Source organism: Semicossyphus pulcher, unplaced genomic scaffold, assembly GCF_022749685.1.
Source record: "Semicossyphus pulcher isolate SPU_LCO1_2020_fin unplaced genomic scaffold, fSemPul1.0.p SCAF_19, whole genome shotgun sequence".
NCBI lineage: Eukaryota > Metazoa > Chordata > Actinopteri > Labriformes > Labridae > Semicossyphus > Semicossyphus pulcher.
Genome location: NW_027211692.1, coordinates 2,867,988 through 2,886,068, shown reverse-complemented (window position 1 = coordinate 2,886,068; position 18,081 = coordinate 2,867,988). Strand labels below are relative to the sequence as shown.

The 18,081-nt window shown below is 40.1% G+C and overlaps 1 protein-coding gene across 2 annotated transcripts in view; it reads right to left on the bottom strand.

Moving 5' to 3' along the window:
* Positions 1-1,862: 1,862 nt before the first annotated feature.
* Positions 1,863-18,081, bottom strand: part of pak1 (p21 protein (Cdc42/Rac)-activated kinase 1) — a 49,024-nt gene continuing 32,805 nt past the window's right edge. Inside the window, exons 5-16 of one of the 2 annotated variants that reach the window (XM_069668098.1) lie at positions 17,059-17,206; positions 16,929-16,966; positions 14,454-14,570; positions 11,348-11,582; positions 7,616-7,679; positions 7,416-7,464; positions 5,897-6,009; positions 4,903-5,020; positions 4,666-4,765; positions 3,942-4,138; positions 3,509-3,646; positions 1,863-2,670 (exon numbers count right to left, since the gene is read on the bottom strand). In XM_069668098.1, coding sequence (XP_069524199.1) covers positions 2,584-2,670; positions 3,509-3,646; positions 3,942-4,138; positions 4,666-4,765; positions 4,903-5,020; positions 5,897-6,009; positions 7,416-7,464; positions 7,616-7,679; positions 11,348-11,582; positions 14,454-14,570; positions 16,929-16,966; positions 17,059-17,206 — 1,404 coding nt within the window. In that variant the 3' untranslated portion in view covers positions 1,863-2,583. The remainder of the gene's footprint in view (positions 2,671-3,508; positions 3,647-3,941; positions 4,139-4,665; positions 4,766-4,902; positions 5,021-5,896; positions 6,010-7,415; positions 7,465-7,615; positions 7,680-11,347; positions 11,583-14,453; positions 14,571-16,928; positions 16,967-17,058; positions 17,207-18,081) is intronic. The other variant, XM_069668099.1, reaches the window with a different exon arrangement.

The following is an 18,081-nucleotide window of genomic DNA, read 5'->3' as shown; positions in this document are numbered from 1 at the left end:
TTCAGCCCAGAAGTCTTGCCTTATAACTGTTGCATAAAAATGTTGCCTGCGTGTCGTTTCCATCAGACTGGTACTAAAGCAGTCTTTCACCTTTGAAACAGTTTAAGGCCAGAGGTACTTTAACACTAAATAAAAAGAACAATAAAAACAACTGTCGAGCAGAAATCAAGAAACAGTTTTGAATAGATGTTTTGGAAATGTTTGGTGAGTATTTACATTGCATTACATTTCTTCTTCTTTATTTAATGATGGAAAGAAGAGCTAACAAACGTGGCTGTTTGAAGCTTTGGCTCCTGCAGGATTTTAACAGGTCAGTCAGTTACAGGACTTTTGTTTTTACCAGCAAGAAAAAAACTCCTTTAATTCTGCAAAAGATCCAAAGCAAATACTCAAACCGTGGTATCCTAATCCAAAACAACTGATGAACACGTGTTCTGATATTGATCATAAAAAAAGAGTCTGTAAACGCTGAAACAGATTGTTGATGTCTTTTTTTTTGTCAGAGCAGTTTTTCTTTTTTGCACGTAAAATATACACCTTATGTCCAGAGGTTCTGGGGGATCAAACCGTCCACCAGAAAGAACAAAAAACATTGTACCATCAAAGCATTTATTTGTCTCATTCCTTTAAAAATAGGATTAAGATATGATCTTTCCTATCGTACACAAGCATCCTTCATGTATCGTCATTTTGTGTTTCAGCATCATCACAACTCACTTAGTATTTTTTCCTCCATCTTAAATCGTACCGTATAAAAAAAGGTTGTTGACATGCACATTCTCCCCCTCACAGTCTCAGCGTCGAGCCCGCAAACAGTGAAGTCCCAGAGCTGCAGATGGAGCGAGTTTGGCAGGGTGAATTATGGGCCTTCTCTTTTAGCAGTGCCTTCATATTGTGCACACTGCATTTAGATTTTTTAAAGACTTCTCAAGTCCTTTTGGATTAATGCAAGTACAAAATGTGAGATGCTAAAGTTAAAATCTGAAGCTTTTTGACACTATTTTTCAAGAAGAACATGAATATTGTCATTACAAGACAAGGACTTCACAATAAAGCTTCTGTTGTCAAGCATTGACAGGAATGGAGAGTAACACAACAAAGATCTTTAACTAAAAGAAAAATAAAGCCACCATCAGGGTTACTGTGATTAATGTGCATTTTTTTAATGAACTAATCAATAATGTCTAATCAGGTGCAAATAGTAAGAGGTAAAGTTGCTTTGTGGGTAATGTAGGCAGCAGGTTTAACAAGACAAAAGAAGAATGTATAAAATAAAAAAAAGACAATTCTGGATTTGCTTCATTGATTTTGATCCTTTGTTTACTGTTTAAAGTAAAACAAAGAGCTGCCTATCATCCATATCTATATTTTCAGAATACTTCTTCATTAGGATCCAGCTTCTCTAACAGCTGTTATTAAGTTTAAAAGGCAAAGAACTAGACCTGCAACCTGTGTCTAATATTGAGCCCTCTGGGTACCCGTTGGCAGGGAAACGCTGGGTCTAATATCAGCAATCCTAAATTATTTACCTCACGACAAAACCTAATAAAAGTATAAACATCTACAGCAAAAGAAAATAATGCTTTCACTGGTTCACTGGTGCTATTGAGGAGACAACAAGGAACAAGATGGCTGCATTGAAGTCTAAAAACCTCTGATGTCCAAACTCAGTCCATCGGTGGCTCTGGGCTCGACAGTCTTTCCCTATTTAATTAATATTAATAATCTATAACTCACAGCTCACACCGCAGACACGACAAAGTACCAAACCTCACCTGCTCCATTTCAAAAACTACAGAAGGTTACGCTACAATCAACTTAATCAATATCCCGACATCCCCCGCATAACAACACGCACACGCACGCACACAGAAAGTCGATTTAAAAAAGGGATAAAAAATCAAAATCAACAAATGCATTTTGAGATCGAAGACTAGGAAATAAGTCCGACTGAAACCCATGGATGAATGACAGAAAACATGGTAGTTATAAGACACACACACACATGCACACACACACGCACACATACACACACACAGTCTGCAGCAGAGGGTGCTGGTTGGCTGTTGTGGTCCGGGGCTTTAACAGACAATATAGAAAAAAAAGTGATTTAAAAAAAATTCCCATGAGTCTTTGGGCTCTGTTAAAGAACTTTCTCTCTCTCATATTGGGTTGTTCGTACTGGCTGAGCTGCTGTGATGTCAGCAGTGACATCACTTGATCACAGATCGACTGATGATTTCATTCAGTTAGCCTCTGGCTTCCTGTCCGAGTCCAGCGGAGTGTTGTAAAAAGATGTTATAGGAAGAACAATCCTCTTTTCACCCTGTGGGGGTTGGAAGGGGGATAAGCTCGGGGTCAAAGGTCACAGGGGGAGAGAGCAGGCAGAACAGGTTTAAAAACAGAAAAAGAAGGGAGAGAAAGACTGCAACCCAGCCAGCAGCCATAACTGCACTGCCTTCTACTGAGGGGGGAAAAAAAGAACAGGGAGAGGATGGAGGGATGAAAGAGAGCAAAAGAGAGGGAGGGCGAGAGAGAGAGCGAGAGAAGGATTGACAGACAACATAATGAGTGCAAAGCTAGCTAGCGGTTGTTCTTGGCAGCCTCCTTGGCAGCCACAATGAGAGGGGTCAGACTGGAGAGAGGCTTCGCCATCTTCAGGAACTGATGCTGAGAGAGGAAAGAGAGGAGGGAAAATACAAGGAGGAGGAGGAGGGGAGAAACAGGGAGGAGGATGAAGGAAAGGTTCGGGGAGGGATTGAGGTGGAGAAAAGAAAGAAATATGTCAGTTATTTTTGTACATAAAGAGGGGAAACTGATGAATGTTTAAAACACGATTTCTTTATGACTTCACTGAACACACCCACGCAGACCACCGGCACACACTTACAGGTAGGTATCAATCTTTTAACAATGACTTCAGAGAACAAGGACTCTCTAACGTCATAGATACACTCATAGGAGCCATTAAATTGAATTACTTCTTTAATAGACCTCCTTCTGAAACAGTACAATTCCCCTGCTCACCTCTGAGTCATTGTACAGTTATCCAACTCCTTTTGCTGCTCAGTTACACCCCCACCTACAAGCCCCTACACACACACAAATCTGTCTGTGAGCGGACGGCTGAAACTGAAAGAAACACTGGGATTGGATTCAATATTCATTCCTTAATCCGCCTCAAAGCCCGCTTGAGTCAGCCCAACAGCAAATGGATTTGTCTGCCACTTGTGTCGTCTGTAATATGAGACAGTAACCCGTCTGATGCTTTTAGAATAATATCCTTTAAAAATTATTTATATTTAATATCAAGACAAAAGGCATATTCAATTATAAATGTGAAAAAGCTTGTTTGTATATATGTCTAGTGGTGACATGCAAAAAAGTGCATTTACTAAATTACTTGTAGTTCCTCTCTACCACAACTGAGAGGGAAATATGGTACACTTAAGTTACTTTATCACACACACACACACACACACACACACACACACACACAGTGTTGTACCTGCAGTAGCTCTTTAGCCGACCCTCTCTTCTCCACGTCCATCTCCAGACATCGGTTCAGGAAGTCTCTGAATGTCGTCGACAGTTTCTCCGGGTTCTGCAGCTCCGGCGTCCCGTTAGTTGCAATAAGATACAGCGCCTAAACAACACACACAAGCAATATGTCCATATATATAGCCCATGAAGTAATTTTACGTACTTAATATAAACATATGCAAACATTAAACAAACATAGTGTGAATTATTTTACTTTGGTGCCATCCAATGGTGATTTTAAGAATGACACTGAGGCAGCAGGTACAGTGCTTATAACTTAGCATGTTATAGCATCTTGTGTTTTTATTTTGTGAATCATGCATGTCGTCATATTTGAGGGCCTCTGTTTGAGCCACTGAAGTGTTTGGGAGGGAAGGGAGCATGTAAGTCCAACACACCCTGAGTGGATTTTCATTCAGGTACGGCGGCTCTCCTTCCACCATCTCTATGGCCATGATGCCCAGAGACCAGATGTCCACTTTGGGGCCGTAGGCTTTACGGGTCACGACCTCAGGGGCCATCCAGTACGGAGTCCCCACCATGGTGCTGCGTTTACTCTGCTCTGGGGTGATCTGAGCGCAGAACCCAAAGTCAGCTGGAGGGAGGACAGAGAACAAAATGAGTTCAGAGTAACACCTTGCCTTAAGTTACCCACAGCCTGTAAACTTCTGTTATATGTCATTGACCAAACAGAGTTTATAAAAATATATTATTGTTGCAATATATTATTGAAATTTCCACACACTCCATAATGTTAATCTGTGGTGGACAAATAGCGTTCAGTGGACTACATCAGATCAGTCAGCAGCTGTATTTGGCCCCCTGACTTAAGCTTTTATCATCTACTAATAATTAATGAAAACACAATTAAACACAATAAAGTGAAAGTCAGGCAAAAATGGAGCACTGATGAAAGTTAATATTAAAAAGAAAAATTCTGAACTTAAATACTGGTCACAACAGAATCAGAGCTCCTCCTGCTGGTCAATACAAGCAGCTACAACAACAATTCTCAGTGCTACAAAGTAACTAACTTTACTTTATACTGAAATAAATGAATAAGGAATATATACACTGGATGAATAATTTAAAGAATGAAATTTAATGATGTGGTGGACTGACTGAGTTTGACGGAGCCGTCCATGCCCAGCAGGATGTTGTCGCTCTTGATGTCTCGATGGATGACCTGGTTTGAGTGGAGGAACTCCAACGCCTGGAGACACTGGAGAGACAGACAGACAGTGAGACAGACAGTGAGACAGACAGAGAGACAGACAGAGAGACACAGAGACAGATTATCTTTAGCAAAGAAAAGGCTGTCCTCCACCAGATTTTAAATTGGGTGTTTTTGTCTCTTACCTCTCTGCACACAGCAGCTATCTGAGCTTCATCCATGCAGGTTTCTGTGACGACATCAGTCAACGAACCTCCGGCCAGGTACTCCATCACCACCCACAGCTCGTCACCCACCAGGTAACTAAAGAAGACATCCATACATGCAGGAATTTATATTTACTCTATTTCAAAGAAACTCAGACATTTTGTCAGACTGTGGAGCGATGAAATGTGCTTCAGAACCGCTACGTTACCTGAGACTATATTAAACGTAGGAAAGTGTTCAAACATGAGATGTCATACGATGTGAAAAATTCAGATAATGGTCTCAGAAAATTCCCAAAAATGTTTTAAGATGACATCTTAAAATCCTCAAATTATTCACTTCTGCAGGAAAGTTTTATTGTTATTTCTGTTATGGATTGAGAACAATCTACCTGTGAACCTTCAGTGAGCTTCCTTTAGAAAAGAGTTTTTAATCACTTATTTTACCTTGTGACTTGTAACCATTTTTGTATTTGTTTGTTTTGTCTCTGCTTTATGCTTTTAAGCATGATGTAATTCTGCGTCTGATGTACCTTGATATTGTTATTGATTGTATGTTGAAAAGCACTCCGTAACCTTTATTTGGGGTGCGATGATTAAATAGATTGACTGGAGAAAACCAGACAACCTTTACTGAACTATTGAGCTTATGATGAAATACATAAATTAATATCAATCGAAAAAGTAATTGATGAGTCACTGACACAACATCCTATTAAAGATTATATAGCTAAATAGGACAAATGGCTTTCATTTTCTCCTCCATAAAACAAACATGCTGGATAGCCTCTCAACATGGTTCAGTCTTCACAGCTCAGTGATGTCCCCTCAGAAATGTTTTAACTGCTCCTGGAACATCACAGAGGCCTACTCCACGTTTCCAGGGAAAGTTTAGAACTTTAGATTTAGGCTTGTCTGTGTTTTCCTGAATATTAAATATTTTCTTTCTCATTCAGTAACACAATGAAGTTACCTGTCCAGGTAGTTGACTATGTTTGGATTCTTATTTTCCCTCATCACCAGAATCTCGTTGATGATCAGTTCCTTCTTCGGCTGCTGCTGCAGGTTCATCTGTTTAATGGCGACCTGAGAGAAAAAAGAATTAGAGAAAATTGGCAAAAGTATAATTAAATAAAGGATAGATGGATAAATTAAAGGAAGAGATAAAGTGACAGGTAATACAAGAAAACAAGAGGGAGAAAGTGAAGACAGGTGACAGACTGCCAGAAAAGGCGTTGATGGTAAACATCTAAATCCAAAGGCAGTAAGTGGTCGTGATGCAGCGCGGCCTGACAGACTTTAAAAACCGAACACAGAATAATCCTCACAAAGTGAAACTGAGGAGGATTAGTCTGACGGGCGAGCTGAGCTCTTTTGGCAGTAACTGGATTTAAGTCTGGCTTCAACAGCTGTGACTTGCAGGTTAATTTTACAGTGTTCACACTGTGCAAACTCCAGCTGAACTCTTCTCTTCTCTCAAAGTCTCTTTCTTCTCTTCTTTGCTTCATTTTACCTGATTGAATCTGACAACTTGAATTAACCTGCCTTTTCTTTAAACGTCCTGTTAAGCCTTCAACATCCAGCGTCTTTTTAAAAAAGGAATTCAGTTTGAACTTAAATTATCCTTTAAATTGCAAATTAAATCATCTAGTCTGAGACGAAGTCTGGAAAATGTATTCAGACCAACATCAGCCTTATGGTTCGCCTTATTTTTACTGTAAGCGCTTTAAAATTACATTTAGCCTGGCTGAACGATTTATCTGACTTCATTATCGAGGTAGTGCCCTGTGTTTCCCCTGTACTTCCTCTCTTGCTTTGCTAAAGTGGATCCTTCCTCCACCTTTCAGAGTGTGGGAACTTTAATGTGGTTACTGTTTCTAATCCATCCCAGAGGCCTTAAATCTCAGTAAGAAATAGCAGGAGTTTCTGTTCTGGTAGATTCTTGAGTTTGGGACAAAAACAGTTTGTCATTTTTACTCAAGTATGGATGAAAGGAAAGCATTGACAGATGGATCGATGTCCTTTTTCCAGCCCAAATATGTAATTGTCCAAACATTCATGGTCCCTATAAACTCAAGTGATCATTTACCTTTTCAGTTGGCACCATTCTTACGTGTTATTGTGTTACTAGATGAACTGCATTAAAAGTGAGTACACATTTCCTCTTAAGGTAGATTGTAAAAAAAATTTGGTATAGATATTATCATTAACCTCATCCTCAACTATGCCTCATGTTTAACACTATTAAGAAAATGTTAGAATGCCAACAAGATACACTCGGATTGTAAAACACAGACTTGTTAGCATTGTTTTTTAGGAATGTTAGCATGCCAACGCTACTGTTTAGCTGCAGCCTCAAAGAGCTGCTGTAGACACATTTTCTAGGAACAACCTTCAGTTTTACCAACATCTCTTTGCGACCGTTAGATGAGTTTTCTTGCTCTGAAGGAGGATAGAGAACAACATAAAGAGTGATAATGAAAGAAACCCACCTCCTGTCCTGTAGCGATGTCTATGGCTGTGTACACGGTCCCAGACGCCCTGAAAACACACAGCAGAGAGTGCCATTAACCTTAATGTAGTGTGTCATTATTTCTCTGTTAGATGAAATATTTAAACTTCTTTTTTTCATTTCTTAAAGGTCGCTTGAAGCAGCAGCATGAACATTTGCCGGTTTCACAGCCCAACTCACCCCTGTCCGATCTTCTCAAAGCGTGTATATTTCTTCTTGGGGTCTCCGACACTGACGATTGTCCCTGAGATAAAGAAAGAGAGAAAAAGAAGCAAATCTTATTTATTGTTAAAAACAAACAGAACTGTTTGTGGATCTGTGAGAGAGGGAAAAAACCAGGCCCTTAAATCCACAGCTGACTATTTATATATATAATTTATGTATAATCATATGGCATCTATGATTCATTTTACAGTACCACTGAATTTGAATGGATAGAATAGTCTGACGTCTTTCTATCTATTCAGATTTTACTCTATGTTCATCACACTCAGGTCAATGCAGCATGCGGACTGGGAGAAAGAGCAGAGAAGAAAGAGGAAAACAAAGAGATTAAAGATGGAAGGAAGAAACAAGGGATGAGACAAAAACTGAACTGTTCAAAAACTAAATGAAGATGTAAATTCATGGAAAAGTTTAAAAACTGCCAAGTCAGGAATAAAACAATGAACAAGACTGAACAAAGAATGAAAGAGAGAAAAGAAAGGAGAAAGGAATCAAGAAAGACAACAGGGCCAAAAAACAAAAGGCAATGAGGGAGAAAGGAAAAAGAAGAGAAAGAAGACAGAAAGAAAAGAGCAGATACAGCTCTGTCTGCAGTTGGTAATCAGAGTCCAGAGCAGGAAAGTGATTAGAGGACAAAACTTGGAGTCACTCTGTAACCGCAGGAGACTGAACGATGGAGAGAAAGAGAGGACGACCAATCAGACGTGAGGATTGGACAGTGGGGGGCAGGGACAGTGGATATCAGGTCTGTCAATCAGAGAGACAGACGGACAGACAGGCAGTATCCTGGTCTTACCAGCAGAGGGAGATCTGAGCACATCTGATCGGCGTGGGGCATGGTTTAAAAAATATACAGGCTTTTATTCATGGGTTATAAATATACAACAAGACATTTCAGTAAGGGGAGGTTTATCAAAATAAGAGCTTTTATTCTGAAAGGGTTGGGCACAATATACTATATCACCTTCTAATTATGTGGGAGTAAAGACCACTTGATTTATTGCATGAAATGGTAATAGTGTTTCAAAATAAAAGTTTTAACAGTAGACTTAGCTCAGGCTCGGGACCCCCCAACAGGTCACAAGACGGATCTGAGGTGACATATTTGATTGAGCATACTCAATGCTTTATCATCTACTTTGCTCTAAATGAGACCATACTGTACACAATTCATAACATGCTCTATTTAAGGATTGCATTTAAGACTTGAAACTAGAGATCGAGACCATAAACTTATTAGGAAAATGCTTACATGGGTATTAAATGAAGTGAGAAGTAGGACTATCTACTCATAAACTTCTACACAATCAGTCTTCTTTCTGCAACCTGTGGAGTCGCCCCCTGCTGGCCACTAGAAATAATGCAGGTTAAAAGCAAATCTGCATTGGCTTCACTTTTGGAACCAAGAGGCAACATCCCCTTCTTCATTACATTTTTGGGATGTTTTACGTGCAAAAAAAAAACTTTACATTTTTAGGGGTTTAATCAATGCCAGGGGAGGAACTCTAAAACCACAGAGGGCATGATCCCATTTTATCATGATTGTTTTAATACGGCTTTACTATCAAATGCGCTAAAACAAAATACTTTTGCTCAACAACAGTGTATGTAGTATGTGAAAGCCTCTGTGTGTGAAACTTGTGTTTGGCTTGTGAATATTCACATAAAGCTTGTGTAAACTGGCAGATGAGAAAGGCTGCGGGTTTCCTGAGGTCTGAGCAAAAAACCACTGAAGAAAATTCACATGCTTTCATATCTGTGGTTCATTTCTGAGAAAACATCTTCCTGTTAAGTCTGTTAGCTGTGTAAGTTTAAGTTAACACAACTCCATCACAGAGGGCCATGACAGCAGCAGTCAGACCACCAAGTAGGAAATGTGACAATCACAACAGAGTCTGAACATTCACACTTTAATAACTGAGGTTTTTAACAGGATCGTCTGAACTCTGAGAGACACTGCAGGGAGCTTCTTTTGTTAGTGAGAAAGTGAGAAAGTTATGTAACGTCTTTCACTGTACCAACACCCCACACTGCAGACTTCTTTGTGATAAAACAATTCTTAAGGCCTCCACATGATGAAGCACAGTAAGACTTCTTATGTGAAAAAGCCACTGTACATATAATCGATGAAATAATACATTTAGCATCGTCTTAAATGTCGGACTGGGTATCAGTACTCCTTACCTTAAATTTATCAACCGTAATGACCTCCTCCAGTCAGACCTTACCTGTACTTAATCCTCTTTTTAAGAAAATCTATAGAAAAGTTATTATCTGTGTGCTTTTGTTCACAGCCTTGAGCCACCTTTGATTTAATGTGACACGTCATAAACATTATCCAGCCCTCATGTAAAAAGAGGTATGAGTTGTTCTTATTAAAACCATAATAAAATACTGTTTATAAAATGTGCTGAAAAACACGTCCAGCCTGACTGGAGACTAAAATAAATCCTCCTCCTGCTGCGTGAGAGAAACTGTGTGTTCATAAAAGAGAAGGAGATGAAACAGCCTGTCGAAAAGAAGAGTGTAAATGAGACTAAAATTAGCACTCGGAGACTAAATGTCCTCACTGAACTAAAGCAGGTAAAAACTGCATCAGACTGCATACGTTACATAATGTTCACTGTTTAAAGGCAGAGCAATTACTACTATAAATAGTAATTTAATTACAGTTAAGACTTGCAATGTTGTATAAGAAAGGGACAAGCTTGCAAAGTTACACCCTGAGGAAGAATTTAAAGAAAACTAACCTTTTTTTCAATGAATACAAAATGGTCATGTAAGATTAAAAACACTTTGATTCTGACCCTGATGGTCAAAGCTGAAACTTCCCATGTCCTAATAAAGGCCTATAAATCAATCAGAGGAGCACGTTGGACTCACAGAGAACAGTTTGATCTTTCCCAAGAGATTTTTCTACGCAGAGTTTAAACACATCATTTCTATGGTTTATAATTTAGCAGTGATTGTTTTGGGTTTGCTACATATGTAGTGTCAAAAAAGGAGTTTCACAGCCTCACTAAATCTTTTTCTAAAGTTTAAAAGGTAGTGTGCTTACTATCCCCTGCCGAACCAGTGGACTAAACCCAAGTGTTCTGACTAAGCCTACTTTCAGGGATACATTTCAGGCTAAAAAAACAGGAAAATTTGAGACAGCTGATGACCCCAATTGTGAAAAAGCACATTTTGGGGTCAGTGGATTTGGTATATCTTCAGGATATTAATGTAAGTCTATGTAAAGTCCCCAAAAGTGACCCTAGTAAACGTGTATGTGTGTGTTTCTCTCTCACTGCTGACTACTTACTGTGATGTAGTTTGGTCTAGTTTGGATATTTAAGTCAATTTCATGCATCATCACATACACTGAATGGCCAAAAGTTTGTGGACATCCAAACATTACGCTCACATGTATTTGTTGAACGTTATTCACCTCTGGTTTCAGGTTTACACCAGATGCTGGACCTGGCTCCAGCGATTTGCTCTCATCGACCACAAGTAGTCAAGGATTTAGGGTGATGAGGTCAGGTTTAAAGTCTTGTATCAGTTTTAGGTATTTTTGTTGTGTAAACTGTTTTATATTGACATAAATATGTGTAATATGGAATCTAAATTGTATGAAAAAGGTCAAATATTATCAATATAAAGAAAAAGGTAGGAGTTGTGTTCAGATGTATAAATGAGCCTTACGTAGTTTCTCCAGGATCTCCTCGTCCGACATCTTTTTCTTCCTAGTTTTGTCCTGGGGGCGGGGCACAGACGGTCCAGGGGCGGGGCTTGCACTGGGAGGGCTGCTGGGAGCTCCATCTGCAGGCAGGGCAGGTGTGACAGCAGCTGCAGCAGCCGTAGGCGGGGAGATGGGGGAGGTGGCAGCATCTTTGGTGGGAGGAGCAGGGAGGACCTCGATCACTGAGCGAGTGTATATCTGAAAGAACAACTCAAGTTAAAAAAAGGACATGAAAACGTTTGCATTATTAATTGTTTTGCATCATTCTCCATGGTTTTTTTTTTTACAACCAAGACCCATCATTTTGAGATCCTGCACGTGACACATTTTGTTCAACACCTTTTACAGCCTCATTACCCAACGAACAAATAATGTGTCTTTAAACCCTCAAACATTTTTTATGCTCTGTTTTGGAATGTAAGCTCCGCCCTCATCTCAGCTTTTATCAACCATGAGGTGGATCTGGTCTCTAACAGATACAAACGAGCCCCTGACTCACATCCACCTAGAAATGTGAAAACAATGTTTATGTTTACGTGCAGAAAATATCAAACTAAGTTTTGTTACTATGTTGTGAGAAGTCTAGTTTGGTTTTCAGACTCTCTGGATGACAAGACGGGAAACAGCAGAGAGAGTGGCGTCAGTGGTGTGTATCTATGTGATGTGTGTGTGTGTGTGTCTAATCAGGTGCACTAGACTCATCACCCTGGAAACGTGGTGGCACCATGGAAGCAGCCTCTCAACCGCCAACCTGTCTGACAGAGGAGCAACAATTTGTGTGTGTGTGTGTGTGTGTGAGTGAGTGAGTGATTGAGTGTGTGAGAGAGAAAGAAGACATAAAACAGGAATTTGTGCAGTCATAGCTAATGTGAGCGACAGTTTGTGTGTGTGCGTGTGTGGAAGGTATGAAGGCCGTGAAGACAGGACAATTGGAATACTGTGAAATAAAAACAAAAGTTCATTATTTATGTTTCTTTAAGAGTCTAATAATATTAAGAAAATGGTTTCTTACCAATTAATGTGAGGATAAGAAGATGTTGATCGATAAGTCGATTAATGGCTTTGTTGTTAAATAGAAAAATATTCTGGAACTTTTTCACTGCTATTTTTTTGTCTTTTGTGTTGATAAACTCAATATCTCTGGGTTTTTGCACAAAAACAAGAAGAGGTCAACTATACTTTTGTCACATCACTATTTTTGAATTTTATTAGACAATCATTTAATTGATTATTAGCAAAAACAGAGACATGTGTCTGTTATTTAGCACAATCTTGACACAAAAACTAAAAGTTCTAACATTAATGAGGCGCAGATTCACTGCAGGACTCTCTGTATTAGACAGCACTAGTTTTAGCTTCTGTTAGGTGTTCTTTACTGTACACGTGACTCGATCTAGCAGAGAACAGAGAGCTTCTTTGAAACTGTTCCTAAATTAAAACCTTCCTGCTTCCCTTGTGACTGTCACACACACAGATGCACACACACACAGGTCCTTGTGGTCTTATTAGAGAGTTGAGGTGAGGCAGGAGATAGGTCCATTTAATGATTAATGGCTGTGAGAAATGAACAACTTCTACCTGGACATCAGTAAAGACTCATCTGAGACTGTTCAGGGCAGAGTTGGACAGAGATGATGTATGGAGAACTTCAGCGTGTGTGTGTGTGTGTGTATGAGTGAACGTGAGTGTGTGTGTCGTGTTATAGTCAATAAATCTCTCTATCTCAGGCTAAGACACAATCTGACAAATCTTTTTATGTCTGTCTGAATAAATGTTAAAGATTCCTGATGTAACAGTCAGGATGCATTTTCTCTTCACATACTCTGTAAAGCCAAAAGTCTTTGGACATCCCTGCTAATGAATGAGTTGAGGTGTTTCACTCACACCCATAGCTAATATGTAATAAAACCCAGCTCATAGCAATGAATTGGTCATGGCAAACATTTAGAATGGGCCGTAAAGAGCTCTTTAGTGGCTTTAGACTTTACAGTATCTGACAGTCTGCTGGACAAATGTGGGTTTGGTGGGTACCAGGGGAACGCTACCGACTGGAATGCATTGTGCCTGCTATAAAGTTTGGTGGAGGAGGGATAATGGTTCCTAGGGTGTTTTTCAGGGTCTGGACCAGGCCCCTTCGATCCAGTGAAGTGTCTTCCTCATGCTAGGGATACAGAGACATTTTAGCTGATTGGGTGCTTCAAACTTTGTGGCAACAGTTTACAGTAGACCCTTTCTCTGTTCCATCATGACTTTGCAACTGAGCACAAAAAAAGGTCCATGAAAAAAGGCGAGATGAGATTTCTGTGCAGGTCTGACCTGCACAACAGAAACACTCTTAAATCTTAGAGGAGTGGGTCCAATTCCAAACATTAGTTTGTTTGTGGAGACAAAGTCATAATTCTTCAGCCTGACTCAAAGGTTCAGCATGTGTGAATACTACAGCCAATAAAATGGTGGCATTAGAGGTCAAAAAGCTAATAAACGGCGTCAGGCGGGGACCTTTGTTGCACTTTTTAATTTGCTCCAATTCTCTCCCGTCAGGCATAATATGTGCAAAAGTTTATTGGCACTAAATAAAGGAGTTGGCTCCATTACAGACAATGCAGTAGGTGACCTTCATCATCAGCCACATTAATAACGTGCATATAACTAAAGTTTTATTATAAAACACAAAGAGTTGCAAACTTTGAGATTCAAATTTTTTAAACTAAAATTTTAAGCAATTTTCAATTCAAGTCAACTCATTCAAAGTTTGCATTTTATTGTTGTTGTTAAAATGACGCAAAGCCTAAAGCAGGAGTGTGTTTACCTTGATGGACAGATGTCTCGTACTGAGCAGCATTAGTTTAATTGCGTGTGTGTGTGTGTGTGTGTGTGTGTCAGTTTGAGTTGTAGGTCTATCTTGTTGATTAAAGAGAATATTTTGGATGGCCCGTACTTCTTGGCTTCAAAGTTCATGTAAGAACTCGGTTTAGGTTATTATTGGGTTGAGGGTCTGTGTTAAGTATCTAGTTATGATAAGGGGATAGGGGATGCAATTTAGTATAGAAAGATTGCGTTCGTCCTTACTGATTTGGTGTGTTCTGGTCGGGGGGCGATCACTGGCGGGGGCTCTGCCTCGTCTTCATCATCGTCTTCAGACACGGTTGCAATGGCGGGCGTCTCCGACACAGCCTTGGAACTCTGCTTGAAGTCACAAGGAGAGAGAGGGCGGGGCCTCAGTGACATCATCGTCACATGAGCCAACAGCGACACCAGACCCATCATTGCTTCCTGTCGTTACTGCTCCATCCTCTAATCATGCAGAGAAGTCCTCCCAGTCTTTATCTCTTCTTCTCTGCTTGTTTTCTTGTCTAAATTTAACCTCCTCTCCTTCCTGCTTCCCTCTCCGTCTCTCCTCCCTTTTTTCTCTCCCTTCTCTTGCCTTCCCCTCTCCTTCCTCTCGCCATCACTGTTGCTGTCTGAATGCCCTGGTCATGGCTGGATTCTGATGCCCCTGGTCACACCTCCTCCTCTCCATCCCTCTCTTCTTCTCTCCTCTATCTCTCTCTCTGATAGTCTGATGCTCGGCTGGCAGCCAAGCTGCAGAAATGGTGAAAAGATGCTGATTCACAATGCAGAGAGGACAGAGTGAGACAGAGAGAGACAGAGAGAGAGCGAGAGAGAGAGAGAGAGAGAGAGAGAAAGAGGAGTGCATTTCTAGTGGAGTGGCATCACCATCACTTCCTCCTCCCTCCTGTATTCTCACCTTCAAAGTTTTTGTCATCTTTCAGACGACACTTGATATGCGGTGATTTGTGTGTGTGCGTGCGTGCGTGCGTGTGTGTGTCTGCAAAAAAGTCTGTTGTTCAGTAATAAAGTCGGTCCTGCATTGGAAATGTGTTGGCAAGTCCTTGCGTCCTTGACATCAAGGTGTTTTGCAAATGCATTGTCTTATAAATATTCTTTTATCCTTTTGAACTTCGTTGAGATTTCAAGGGGAAACTATAAAAATGTTTCCTATAGGCAGTTTTTTCTAAACAAATATTTTGTATTAAATAGACAGAAATCAAAATCTATGGTAAGTCCTAAAAGTTTAGCATTATGGTGACACTCTTATTAGGTCTCTTGTCAAGTGTTAGTGCTAAATGGAGTTTATGTACTTGATTATTTAGCAGTTACCTCATACAATACTGTTCATACTGTATTTCAAATACGCAAATAATGTGTATTTTATGTTTTGAATAAATATACAGTATACTCTTTCCAGTGCTTTTATAATAAAATAATTATAACACACTGTACTGTAATGTCTGAAAGCATCGTGCACTGTGCTGAGAGAACATCATTCACAGTAGCTTTAGTATCAATAAGTGAAACCTCTGTAGATCAACAACATGAGCCTTCACCATAAATCATGTTGCAATATAAAACATGCTTTTTGCCTGCTGAAAAGCATGACCTAGGTTTAGAGAAGAATAATCACATAATTCTAAGTTGCTAAAATAAATAAAGTTTTAAAGCTGGCCTGATCAAAATCTCCACTAATACAGAAGAATTTCAGAGGAAACACAATCCTGCACCTCAACAACCTTGAACCTCTCCCAGCTCTTTACACTCTGCTAACCTTGAGATGTGTCTTCCTCTCACCTTTCTGTATCACTTCCTTTTACTCATCTCACCTCGTCAGTTACTCTCTCCCACTCCCTCCATCGACACTGCATCTCCTCTCGTGCTCTCCGCTCTGTCCTGTCAAACGGTAGATTAAACCTCATCTCCTCCCCTCCTTCTTTAATCTCCTCATCGTCTCACACTGCAGCTCTCCCTCCTTCCTCTCGTATAATCCTTTCATACCTTGTCACCCTGACAGGCGACAGACAGGCTCCACTTCCTTCAAAGAGACTCTCCTCTTAAACTTACCCTCAAACTTGCCTTCAGGTTTCTTCTAAAGAAAGAATTCAGAGCAGAACCTACCAGTTGGTTGTGACAAAAGTTTCTGAATATTTAGTTTGAAATTTGATTGCATAGTTCCGCATGCAAATGCAAGTTTAGCAAATGTTATTCAGAATGAGCATGACAACTTTCTACATACATAGCTAGCAAGCTACCCAGCAACATTTAGGAAACTTAGTCGCAGAAAAATGCTGCCAAGCCCGCATAAGATGCACACACCTGTACATGTTGTTAGTCCACTTACAGTAAATGTATAGAAAACAAAATACTGAAGATGAAACTGATGATGGAAGAAGTCATTTTCTCATCTTTGTTGCACACGCACCGGTCTGATCGGGCAGGATGTCATATTGGTTGCTAGCCACGGGGTTCTAGTTGCTAGCCTCTGAAGCTAATGTCGAGGTAAACTGGTAGCTAACCCAGTGGGCTGCTGTATTACCACCTGTGTTGAATGAAAAGGCTGCTTCTCCTTTCCTTCAGCCGTCCTATCATTTAGGCTTCTACTGACTTCTCGGTAGTCTTGATTTTGACCTTTACCCTGTGTCATAACATACACACTAAGATTTATGAACGAATTATGCAATAAAACATTTGTAAACAATTGTGTCTTACCGTTGTGGTGGAGGAGCTGTAGGCGTCTGTGTTTTTATCTACAGGGAAAACACAATGAGAAATTAGAATAAAAAAAACAACGAGGAAGAGGAAGATGTGTGTGTGTGTGTGTGTGTGTGTCTGTTCATACCTGTGAAGCTCATGTATTTCTGGCTGTTGGCCGTCTCCTTTGAGTCGTAGAACTTTAAAACGTCGAGGACGGCCTGTGGATTCTTCTTCTGCTCCAGCTTGGTGATGTTGGAGGTCTGAAGGAGCCGGGCCCACTGCTCTGGCATGCCCTACACACGCACACACATACACACGTGTACATTTGTTGATTGTTATAACATGGTTTCATCACAAACTGCCATGTCCACAATCTCAGTCTTAGAGTTTGATATTTGGATGTTAGAAGATGATAATAAAGTGTCTTAATCCTCGATTCTTTCTAACAGCCAGCAGGGGGCGACTCCACTAGATGCTGAAAGAAGCATAAAATGCCTTTAAGAAAATGACCCTTCTTTTCAGTTGATTTAAAACTCAGCAAACTTTTCCATAATGACTTTATGGTCTCTGTAGCTAGTTTCAATTTTTCTTCAAATACAGCATGATGTTCAGTTCGTAAATTATGGTCACATTTAGAATAAATAGATGATAAAGCAAGGATTACTTTATGGCATGACTACCTGTGATTGACAGGTTGCCTTGGTCACTTCTGGCTCCAAAAGAAACAAGATTGCATCATCAAAATGCCAAACTCAAAGCTTCCAAACATTAGTCAAAAAGTCAGTGACGACGTAACAGTGACTACATCCACTTTCCGTTTAAAAAACACGGTAAGAGGAACAAACACACACACACACACACACACACATATATACAGGCTTCCTACAGAGTCCTAACGAGGCAGTATTATCATATTTGTACTTCAATCACATAACTGGGTCACATCTCCTCTTTACCATCTCTGTCTGCACTCGTTTGTCTGGGTCAGTCCATCACACACACACTCCTCCACTTCCTGCTCCATCACGCCATCCCTCCTTTCTTCTACTTAAATTCTCCTCAATGTTGAACTGTCATTTAATCTAAGCGTCCAACATCTCTCTGCTGTGCTCTGTTGTACACTCTCTGAATATATTTAGGTTGTGTTATGATAGAGGTGTATGGGTGA